Raw genomic sequence first — 12,314 nt, 5'->3', positions numbered from 1 at the left:
TTCTTTTTCCTTTCCTTTCCTTTCCTTTCCTTACTTTCCCTCTTTTCCTTTCCTTTCCTTTCCTTTTCCTTTCCTTTCCTTTCCTTTCCTTTCCTTTCCTTTCCTTTCCTTTCCTTCCCTTCTCTTTTCCTTCCTTCCCTTCCCTCCTTTCCTTTCCTTTCCTTTCCTTTCCTTTCCTTTCCTTTCCTTTCCTTCCCTTCCCTTCCCTTCCCTTCCCTTCCCTTCTTTCCCTTTCCTCTTTCCCTTCCTTTCCTTTCCTTACCTTCCCTATTTTCCTTTCCTTTCCTTTCCTTTCCTTTCCTTTCCTTCCTTTCCTTTCCTTTCCTTCCCTTCCCTCTTTTCCTTCCTTCCCTTCCCTTCCCTCTTTTCCTTCCTTTCCTTCCCTCCCCTCCTTCCCTCCCCTCTTTCCCTCCCCTCTTTCCCTCCCCTCCCCTCTTTTCCTTTCCTTCACTTTGCTTCCCTTCCCTTCCCTTCTTTTCTTTTCATACTTGCATTTCAACCAGGCAGTACAATTTCAACAGCTCATCTCAAACGTCTTTCAAAAGCTGGGAAAGCATTGATAGAAAACTCAGCTTCTGAAGCCAGCAGCCTAGCTATTCAAAACCAGTTGGATGCAGCAAAAAAGTGTGTGTGTGTGTGTGTGTGTGTGTAGGGGAGCTTTTTTTCCCCCCTACCCCCCCCCCAAAAAATAGGTAGCACTTTAAAGAGCTCATAGAATCACAGAACCAATTTTAACGGTGGGAAGCCGTTTACCTCGGCAAACCTCCTAGTGCCAAATATTCCAAGCATAGCTGTTGTTGTTTTTTTCCCTACCAACCCTACCTCCCCCCCCCCTCTCTCACACACACACTCACACACACACACACAAAACAACAGCAGGCTTTAGCACAGCAGTGGCTTTTTACAAAGGATTTGCAGAAGGCAAAAGAACAGAGCAAAATTCGCAAGTTATCAGTTAGGAAGTTATTAGGCGCCCTCCTCTGGCTACATTGGAGACTAATCAACTTTCTTTTAGAACTTGGTCTATCCTAGTTTATCACAGTTGCCTCCTGGTTTATTCCCCCCCCCTTTGTTTTTTTTTTTTTAAAAGACTCACTCGTTGGGAGTGGTTTGCTTGGACATCAGGAGGAAAGCAGCATAGAGATTGAAGTCGGTTACGTAGTCAAAACTTTGGATTGGATCTTCCTGTATTTGGCCAAATTGTTCTACACGCAAACAAAGATTGACTGAAAAGGAATGCCTTCACATCTGGAACGACGGTTGAAATAGGGGTATTTTAGTTCCTTTCGTGGAAATGTTTCTATCGATCGAAGATGGACTGCACGATATTTCAAGACGCAACAGGAAAGGCGCATAGACACAACACAAGAGGAAGAATAGCACCAGCCAGTTGTCTGAAATGGTATAGGGCAGGAGTCAGCAACCTGAGGCTCCGGAGCCACATGTGGCTCTTTCACCCCTCTGCTGTGGCTCCCTGTCACTCAAAATATGCATCACAACCGCCAACACCCACCTGCACGCGATTTATTGAGCATTTCAACCCCCGGTAGGCCAACCATGGATAAACCCAAAAAAAGAAAAGTTTCAGAAGAAAACAGAACGTTTAATTCAACTACATATGCTAGTTTTGTGGTTGCTCAAGAAATAGTCAGGCACGGGAAGGGTTTTGTGGCTCCCGGTGTTTTCTTTTCTGTGGGAAAGGGGTCCAAATGGCTCTTTGAGTGTTTAAGGTTGCAGACTCCTGGTATAGGATCTCCTGCTTGAGCAGAGGGTTGGACTAGAAGACCTCTAAGGTCCTTTCCAGCTCTATTCTGATTGACTGATTGATTGATTGATTGATTGATTGATTGCTCCTAGGAGAATGAAATATTCTAGGAAATATTAAAAAGGCAGAATATTATACCTCCCTGGATGAGAAATGGAGAAACATGTTTTTTAAGGCAGGAAGCAGACTCACTCTTCATAGCCCCCACCCTCCTCAATAGCCCACAGCAGATGCCAGCACTTAAGAGAGAAAGAGATAGCTAGGTCTATTCATAAGCAAATGCCCTCACCCAAGATCCAACAAAGGTAGGATTAGCCCACTACCCATCTGGCAACAGAACTTCCCACATGGCACCTGGGGAGATTGCACCACCCAGCAAGGCTCAACCAAGCCTGGGATTCAAAAGACAACCTACAAAGTTAGCCCTGCATAACCCCCATGGGAGTCTGACAACCAATCAGAATACAAGATCAAATTCAAAGTCCAACAGAGGGTATAAATCTCCCTCTCCTCTCTCTCATTCTCTCTCATTCATTCTCTCTCTCTCTCTCTCTCTCCCATTTGCTTTTTCGCCCAGGACCTCAAAACCATGTGGTCCTGTCCACCATTAACAGTAACAGAGTTGGAAGGTACCTTGGAGGTCATTTAGTCCAACCACCTGCTCACGCCCCCTGTACTAGGGACTCGAACAACCGAACTGCCGAACTTTCTGATCGACAAGCTCAGTGTCTTAGCCACTGAGCCACCTAGTCAGGCTTCTAAACCATCTTTTCCAGCAGTCTCCATGTTTCCAGTGTCTTTCTCCCCACTTGGAACTGAACCCAGATGGACATTTCTTCCAACAGTCCTCAGTCACATTTTTCAGTGCCCTTGTAACTTCGAACGGTCACTAAACAAATCTGTTATAAGTCGGGGACTGCCTGTAATCATCGATGGCCCCCATCAGTGTTTTTAATAAGGCCTTAAGCGCCACCTTAAGAGACACAGTGGCTCAGTGGCTAAGACGCTGAGCTTGTCAATCGAAAGGTTGGCAGTTCAGCGGTTCGAATCCCTAGTGCTGCGTAATGGGGTGAGCTCCCGTGACTTGTCCCAGCTTCTGCCAACCTAGCAGTTCGAAAGCAGGTAAAAAACGCAAGTAGAAAAATAGGGACCACCTTTGGTGGGAAGGTATCAGCGCTCCATGTGCCTTTGGCGTTGAGACATGCCAGCCAAATGACCATGGAGACGTCTTCGTACAGCGCTGGCTCTTCGGCTTTGAAACGGAGATGAGCAGCGCCCCCTAGAGTCGGGAACGACTAGCACAGACATGCGAGGGGAACTTTTACCTTTAAGCGCCACCTTAGGAGCTGCATTCATCTTGGGAGAAGAACATAGATTTGATTTTTACCCTTTATGGACCTTCCTCTAAACAAATTTACTTTTAACCAAGCCATGGAAACGTTTTAATGACAACCGTGGACACGTAGAAATAAATAATTACATTCATTCAGTTTACAGTGAATACCAGGCCAGTCTTGTTAAAATAATAATAGTAATAGTAATAAAAAGGTCGGTCTACATTATAAGGTGTCAAGTTCCATGGATGGAGGCCATCCCAAAGAAAGAAGTAAAAAAATAGACAGGTGTTTTGGGTGGGAGAAAGCGCAATGAGGCATTTAAGTATCCCTAACGATGATTGACAGAGCATGTTCCCCACTTCGCAAGCAGGTTGGAAAGCTTTCAGAAGCTTCATTCGCACAACAGGTTTAACCTGGGTGACTGAATGAACCAATTTTCTGAGTTCATACAACATTGCCAGCTGTGAATGAACACCCCTGGGCCGAGTTAATACGCTGGACTACACCCAGAGGCAGCTAATCAAGGTTAACACCAGCCAAGCTAAACCAAGGAAATGGCAATCACACAGATTTGACCAGCTCTGGTTCGTTGGGTTGTGTGAATCCATCCAACCAGGTCTGTTGAACTAGGACTGACTTTTCTTTCAAGGGAAGGAGAACCAGAATGAAAAACTGGAATACCAGGGGTTTTTGCTCCACTTAGAATGAACTCATTTCTGCTCCACTTAGAATGGACCAATATTGGAGAGGCTGCCACTAAGAGGAGGGGGTCGTCAACCTATTTTCCAAGGCACCCGAAGGCCACACAAGGAATCATGGATGGAAACTGAACAAGGAGAGATTCAACCTAGAAATAAGGAGGAATTTTCTGACAGTGAGGACAATCAACCCATGGAACAGACGTTGCCTTCAGAGGTTGTGAGAGCTTCATCCCTGGAGGCTTTCAAGAAGAGACTAGACTGCCATCTGTCAGAAATGGTGTTAGGGTCTCCTGCTTGGGCAGGGGGATGGACTAGATGACCTACAAGGTCCCTTTCAAATCTGTTATTCTATATTCAATGGAACAGAAGTTCCCTTCAGAAGTTGAGGGAGCTTCATCCCTGGAAGCTTTCAAGAAGAGACTGGACTGCCATCTGTCGGAAATGGTGTAGGGTCTCCTGCTTGGGCGGGGGGTTGGACTTGATGACCTACAAGGTCCCTTCCAACTCTGTTAACCTGTTATAATTTCAAGATGATTGGTCTCCTAGGCAGGAGAGGAAGGCCTTCTGGTTTCCAGATCAGCTCTGCCCTCTCAAACAGGCCATTGGGTCACCTTCAAGGTAGTGAAAAATTAAAAAAACCCCAACTTTCAAAGATAGACATGGATGTGGATTAGACATCGCTCAATGTCGAGTGGTGCTTATTCCCTACAAGGCTGAACCAACCAGAGTTGGATGTTCTATCTACCCATTGGTGGTTAGGCTGAAGAAAGCAATATTGTGGTGCCCTACCCCTTTTCTATGTGCATTATGACATCACACACAAAGGGGAATGAAACGTCTATGGCAATGCAGAGGTGTTGCTTTTGTCATTGGTTAAAATCGGGAGAAGCTCATGGACACGTCTAGAATTTCCTTGCCAAAGCTGTCTTCTCCAGGTGTGGCAAGACTCTTTCAATAGACTACGTTAGTTTTGGACCAAAGGGAAAATTTGGGATTGGGATACCTGTAAAATAAGTCTCGCCTGCCCCCCAAATGACTTGTAGAAAAATTGTGTTGGGAAAGAAAGTGGGATGAGAAGGAGAACCAAATTTCCATATGGGAACCTTCAAAATAATAATAATAATAATGCAGCTGAATCCAAAAATGAGCCCAGTTTCATTCTCTTGTACAAGACGTCATCCCCATTTTTCTCCAGCTCAAGGAATGGTAAGTCAACCATGATAACTCCCTCAAGATCTCTTTAAATCTCAAGACTTTTCAAACTTTTTACAAGACATCTAAAAAGTGTGTGGTCTTTTATCTCCACTATCCATGTTGATTTTTCTCTAAAAAATAATACTTTTGGTTACTTTGCAGTTGATGATCTCTCCAAACCCAACCTTCTGATTCATAGTGACATCCTGCCCTACCTATCCACCAACTATTGCTTGGGAACTTCCATTTGACCTTAGAAACAGTTGGCCTGAAGAGGATGGGACGTGGGAGAAATCACCTATCATCGACATCCAAGAAACCTCTTCAGCTTCTTTCAGAGCTGAAGAAGCTTCTTGGATGAGAAGCAAAACGTCTTCAAGGAAAAACCAGGAAGTCCAGTTGCCTCTTGAAAAAGCGCCTTTGAGACAACCATGACTTGGATGACTGAGAATCTCCACAGACATTAGCCAATATGCTTTAGCAAATAATAAACATGGAATGAATTTTTATGAAAACATCCTTGTAATATCATTGGCAACAATATGGAAATAATTTGCTCTTTCTGGTTGGGTTATTATTTCCCAGTAGAGCCTACAGCTCGAGAACATCTTGATGATGTTCTTCTATCCAAAGACTTAACCAGGTCCAACTCTGATTTGTTTTCTGCAATCAGTCCAGCTTGATTAGACATTGCTACCTAGCTGGGTTTATCAAAGAATGTATCTGCTGGATTATCAAAATTGGTCCTATACATCATCTACTCAGTTCCCACTCCAGTTCATGCATATATTTCTTTATTCACATATTTCAATGCATCTGAAGGCATCAAGGTGTGGCTGTTAACTCTTAAAACCCAGAAGTGATGCTACATTTTGTCTTTGAGTTTCTCCAGGTAGTTCCTGATCTGTTTCGATTCTCCCAGGTCCATATCTTGGCAAACCCACTTAATGTCATCTTCGTTGCAATTGAGAATGGAATTGACAGTGGGACAACCGTCATCTGGAGGGATGGTGGTGAACGTGGTAAATTTGACCCGTTTCCGCTTGGAGGCAGGCGAATCACTTAATGTCATCTTCGTTGCAATTGAGAATGGAATTGACAGTGGGACAACCGTCATCTGGAGGGATGGTGGTGAACGTGGTAAATTTGACCCGTTTCCGCTTGGAGGCAGGCGAATGCAAAGGATGTTCCTGCTTCAGGTCCCTGATTTGCTTGTCCCCCAATTGAATTTTGGGACTGCTTTGACTCGGGAGTTTTTTTGGTGTGCCAACGAGGAGTTGACTGCCCGCGTCAAAGCCTATCCCTTGGTCTACGATCGTGGTGCACTCATCTGGTGGAGGCGAGACATCTGCTGGGTTGTCCAACAGCTCCATTTCATTCCCAAGCCACACCCAGTCATGAGAGTGATTCATGGAAGTCTGCCCTTCCATGGGAAGCTGCTTGTGACGGTACTTCAATGTGAAGGTGGCACAGTTGATTAGGAAGACCAGAATGGCGAGGCAGAAGACTCCTAACAGGGCATACATCCCCGTCTCCAAGTCACTGAGACCTCTAGGTGTCTCAACCAGGTCGCTGTCCTCCATGCCATTATTGCTTTGGGGAAGATCGATCTGAGCCGGGAAGTTGGTGAAGTCAATCGGAATGTTCTGGAGTAGACCTTCATCTGAAAGCTTATCTCCTTCAGGGATACTTTTGAAGGCTTTGTTTTTGATTGTAGACTTGGCTGTCACACCCGTCTTCCTTCCAAGGCCTTCTTCTCGTTCAGCAGAAGAGCTTCTGTAATATTGTCCTTCCTGGCCATGGTGTTCTTGGTCAAACACCTTCGGCCTCCGGTCACTGGCGTGGTTTTCAATTTCCTCGGCACTGTAATCCCCAAGACCATGGGGGTTGGCATCGTTCTGGCCAAACTTGACTTTGATGTTTCCATTGCCAACTGCTAGGATACTCTTCCGCTTGGATTTCTGGCAAGATTCAGAGATCATCATATCTACTTTGACCAGCAGGCCTTCCCCTTCTCCTTCTGCTACCACCACTGGCCATTTGACAGCAGAGCTCTGATGGGCCGAAACAACCGATTCATCAAGCGAGGAAGCAGAGAGAGAGAAATCTCTGGGGTCATAGATGTCCAGTGGGGTCACAGCACTATCGCTGAATTGGATCCAGGAGCTCACTATAGCCTCCTAGCAGAAAATAAAAGGAAATAGTTAAAACAAGGTCAAATGCCTTCTGAGATATTAACAGATTAACAGAGTTGGAAGGGACCTTATTGGTCATCTAGTCCAACCCCCCACCCAAGCAGGAGACCCTACACCATTTCTGACAAATGGCAGTCCAATCTCTTCTTGAAGGCCTCCAGTGATGAAGCTCCCACAACTTCCAAAGGCAACTTCTGTTCCATCGGTTGATGGTTCTCACTGTCAGAAAGTTCCTCCTTATTTCCAGGTTGAATTTCTCCTTAATCAGTTTCCATCCATTATTCCTTGTCTGGCCTTCAGGTGCTATGGAAAATAGTTTGACACCCCTCCTCTCTGTGGCAGCCCCTCACATTTTGGAAGACTGCTATCTTGTCTCCCCTGGTCTTCTCTTCACTAGACCAGCCATGCCCTGTTCCTGCAACCGTTCATCGTATGTTTTAGCCTCCAGTCCCCTCATCATCCTGGTTGCTCTTCTCTGCACTTTTTCTAGAGTCTCAACAACTTTTTTATAGTGCGGTGACCAAAACTGGATGCAGGATTCTAGGTGTGGTCTCACTAAGGCTTTTATAGAGTGGTATTAGTACCTCACTTATAAGTACCAACTTATAAATTGGACATCTTCTAATTTTCGTGGAAAATGGGCCAGTAAAAAAGAAAACACATCGTATGTGTTAACCCTTTGAGATACTCCAGATGGGAAGCAGAGTGATGAACAACCAGCTCTACCTTGGCAAAAAAGAAAAAAAAAATCACAAACTACAACCACATGACTTTCTAAACCAATTGTTAAGTGCCTGAATTGCGATGTTGTAACCGCAATATTTTCTTGCTTTCATACATGTCCACCACATGTGATAATAAGTATCTGGAATTTGATTGCATTTCCAACATTTGGTGGACATATTTTTAAACATTTTGGCTAGTCTTGCTGGTGGCAAGTGCCACCTATCAAACATTTTATGAAGATTTTCCTTATTTGCATTGTCAGTTTTAATTTCTATCCCAAAGTTTTTGCCATTTATCTAATTCTATGGGGATGTGGCTCAGTGGCTAAGACTCTGAGCTTGTTAATCGAAAGGTTGGCAGTTCAGCTGTTCGAATCCCTAGCGCCATGTAACGGAGTGAGCTCCCGTGACTTGTCCCAGCTTCTGCCAACCTAGCAGTTCGAAAGCACATAAAAAAAAATGCAAGTAGAAAAATAGGGACCACCTTTGGTGGGAAGATAACAGTGTTCCGTGCGCCTTTGGCATTGAGTCATGCTGGCCACATGACCACGGAGACGTCTTTGGACAGCGCTGGCTCTTCGGCTTTGAAACGGAGATGAGCACCGTCCCCTAGAGTCAGGAATGACTAGCAAAGGGAACCTTTACCTTTACCTATGATATAGCCAAAAAATTTTGCCCATACTATCATTGTTTCTTTTACTTGTTCTAGCAACTGTTGTTTCCTGACATAAATCAGCTGTAATGGGAAGGAGGGGGAAGTGCCTTTTACAGGACTGAAATGCTTAATCAATAGGCCCGATCGATAAATCTGATACTTTTTAAGCAATGCAGAAGGGAGCCGTTTAGTTTAATGGTCTTCAAGGATTATTATACTTTCCAGGTAGGAAACAGCCAGAAGTGGGGAGGGCGGGGAAATCTCTTCTAAGAGGACGTGTCCCTTGACATAAGCATCATTTAAACTATGAGAGTGGTCTTTTCTTCTTCTGTGGAACAATTGGTACAAATGTATACCCATTTATCTTAAAAGGTTTTTACCACTGCCTTGGGAAAAACTTGCCTGGATCTCCATGGGGCATTTGTGAAGAAGGAAGCTTTTAGATGGGGCCATAAAATAAGGAGACGTTAATGACTCTCCCCATTTGAGGAGCAGTTTCATTGATCCATCCCTCCGTTTTCCCAGGACTAGTGGGTTAAAGATGAAGTGAAGATTCTGGAGATATCGGGCTCAGCGTTTAATGACTCAGAAAAACCCAAAATGCTCTCTACCTGTTTGTGAGTGTGGAGCAAGTCTTGAGCGATGGTGGTAGCCACGAAAGCTTGAGGACTAGCCGTACTGGGCTGAAGGACAAGGGACAACCCAGCGACTAGTTGGACTCCCATATCGGTGATGGTCACCTTGTCGTCCAACACCGTCACGGTCTTCTCAGCCAAGATGGAGTCAGATAGTGGAGAAAGGACCTTTGGAAGTCAACAGCGAGATCCATTTAGGAATATATATATACTGTATATATACACTTAGGAATAGTAGATGACCCTCACTCTGTCAAGGACCTTGGAGTACTGATTTCTAAAGATCTTAGTGCCAGAGCTCACTGTAACAACATTGCCAAAAAGGCTCCAAGAATTGTTAACTTAATTTTGCGTAACTTCTTCTCCGGTAATATTGTACTGCTAACTGGAGCATACAAAACCTTTGCTAGACCAATTCTCGAATACAGCTTGTCTGTCTGAAACCCACACTGCATATCGGACAGGAATACAATTGAGTGAGTCCAGAGATATTTCACAAGAAGATTCCTCCACTCCTCTGCTCGCAACAGAATACCTTATGCCACCAGGCTTGAAATTTGGGCTTAGACAACTTGGAACTATGCCGCCTTCGGTCTGACCTAAGCATAGTACACAAAATTATCTGCTACAACGTCCTACCTCTCAATGAATACTTCAGCTTCAACCACAATACACGAGCACACAATAGATACAAACTTAAAGTAAACCGTTCCAAACTCGATTGCAGAAAATACGATTTCAGCAACAGAGTGATCAATGCCTGGAATGCACTACCTGACTCTGTGGTTTCTTCCCCAAACCCCCAAAACTTTAACCTTAGATTGTTTACTGTTGACCTCACCCCATTCCTAAGAGGGGCGTGCATAAGCGCACCAATGTGCCTACCATCCCTGTCCTAATGTTCCCTTTTATTCGTATCCATTTCATATATTCAAATTATGTTTATACTTTTATCTGTAATCTTATAGATGCTTGACTAAATGAATGAATGAATGAATGAATGAATGAATAAAATATATCAAAGTTACACTGTCCCTTTTTTCTCAAATATCTTTATAGAATGGAATATCAAGGCAGGAATGTTCTCATACCAAGGTGATAGACTGACCTGGATCATTGTCATGCCAACTTCCTGCCCAACCAGAACCTTGCCTCCTTGTAACTGGGCCACGTGAGGTTTCTCGAGCTTCATGAAGTCCGTCACCAAATCTGTTATGTCAATCTGCCAGTCGGAGCCCAACAAATAGGACAGCTGCCCGGATGGGCTGGCATCTTCCGCCACAAACTGGGTGAGGACCCGCACCATGGCATGCTGGTACTGGAGGGTGCAGCCCCTTCCCTTCCGCTCATCTTCATCTTCATCATCGCTGTTTCGCGTCAATCTGAAAAATTAGCATTGCCTTCATGCTCAATCTATATATATATATAAAAGCCAAATACCACTCACTCATCACGAAATCTCCAGAACTGTACAGCCTACAAACTTGAAATTTGGCACATATATTCCCCTTGGCTTCTAGGTGCTCGCTAAGAAAGGATTTTTCGGAATACTATCAGATCACTAGTATTTCATATACAGTATTATATTAACACACTCTGATGCTAAGGAGTTCTACTTCCCCTCCCCACCTGAAAGGAACTCTGTCCCAACTGCCAGTTGCCTTATATTAACATGCCCTTTGCTAAACTGGGTATGGGCGTGGCCAGTGCATGTTCCAACTGCCAGTTGCTTTATATTAACACACACTGATACTACGGAGTTCCACATTCTACATTAATTTTCATGCTTTAAGTGTCAGTTTATCACGCCGGATCACATAGTTTCATAGCGAAGCATGGGCGTCCAGCTAGTGAGTTGAATATGCACACAATACTTCAAAATTGCCATGGCTTCTTCTACAAAGAAGATGCTGTTGCCAGGAGGTTCACCACAGTCAACAGGGAGCTCTCTGCTGTTTGGAGAAGACAATCCATCATTGATTCATGGACTAATCTCCAAAGAAGGCTTCCTCTAGGGAAGAACTTGTAATTAACCTGAACCAATTATATTTGTTTATTGACTTCTTCAATGGAATTGACATTCATTCATTCATTCATTCATTCATTCATTCATTCATTCATTCATTCATTTATTTATTTATTTATTTATTTATTTATTTATTTATTTATTTATTTATTTATTTAGATTTTTATACTGCCCTTCTCCCACTGGACTCAGGGTGGTGAACAGCCAAAAATAAAAACATCACATACAAAAATTAATTTTTTAAAAAAAGAATTAAACAAATTTGGCCCAATAAATTTAAAACACCCCAACTAAAACCAATTAACAATTAAAAATATCTAAGAGGAGGGTTAAGCCGGCTTGATGAAATAAAAAAGTTTTAAGGGTACGGCGAAAAGCATGTAGATCTGGGATCCTACATATCTCCAGGGGCATGTTGTTCCAAAGGACAGGTGCTGCCACAGAGAAGGCTCTCCCCCTGGGGGTCACCAGCCGACATTGTCTGGCCGACGGCACCCTGAGGAGTCCCTCTCTGTGGGAGCGTACTGGCCGGTGGGAGGCTATCGGTGGCAGAAGGCGGTCCCGTAAGTACCCAGGCCCTAAGCCATGGAGCACTTTAAAAGTGGTAACCAACACCTTGAAGTGCACCCGGAAGACCACCGGGAGCCAATGCAGCTCACGTAGGAGGGGTGTTGCATGAGAGCGCCCCATCACTCCCATAATCCCCCGCACGGCTGCATTCTGCACCAATTGGAGCCTCCGAGGGCTCCTCAAGGGGAGCCCCATTAGAGAGCATTTATTTATTTATTTATTTATTTATTTATTTATTTATTTATTTATGTGTTTATTTATTAGAATTTGCCAAACAAAAAACGAGAGCAAGAATAAAAGAATAAAAATACAATGACAGGACAATAGGCATGTTAGTGCACTTATGCACGCCCTCCTCTACGGACCACTTAGTATGATGTAAGGTCCACGGAAGTCCATTTGTGACTGAAACTGTGCAAATTTGTAGCTGAAACCACCGGATCAGGTAGAGGATTCCAGACATTGACCACTCTATTACAGAAATCGTATTTTTTTTACAGTCAAGTTTAGA

At 44.0% G+C, this 12,314-nt stretch overlaps 1 protein-coding gene across 1 annotated transcript in view; it reads right to left on the bottom strand.

Moving 5' to 3' along the window:
* Positions 1 to 5,862: 5,862 nt before the first annotated feature.
* Positions 5,863 to 12,314, bottom strand: part of LOC139321863 (transmembrane protein 132C-like) — a 46,886-nt gene continuing 40,434 nt past the window's right edge. The window contains exons 4-7 of the mRNA XM_070950789.1: positions 10,316 to 10,589; positions 9,184 to 9,375; positions 6,149 to 7,177; positions 5,863 to 6,069 (exon numbers count right to left, since the gene is read on the bottom strand). Of these exons, the coding sequence (XP_070806890.1) occupies positions 5,863 to 6,069; positions 6,149 to 7,177; positions 9,184 to 9,375; positions 10,316 to 10,589 (1,702 nt within the window). The remainder of the gene's footprint in view (positions 6,070 to 6,148; positions 7,178 to 9,183; positions 9,376 to 10,315; positions 10,590 to 12,314) is intronic.

Source organism: Pituophis catenifer, unplaced genomic scaffold (genome assembly GCF_029215685.1).
Source record: "Pituophis catenifer annectens isolate HBS135680 unplaced genomic scaffold, rPitCat1.0.hap2 SCAF_10, whole genome shotgun sequence".
Lineage (NCBI taxonomy): Eukaryota > Metazoa > Chordata > Lepidosauria > Squamata > Colubridae > Pituophis > Pituophis catenifer.
The sequence above is the reverse complement of the archived record's forward strand: the minus strand, read 5'-3'. Positions and strand labels throughout refer to the sequence as shown.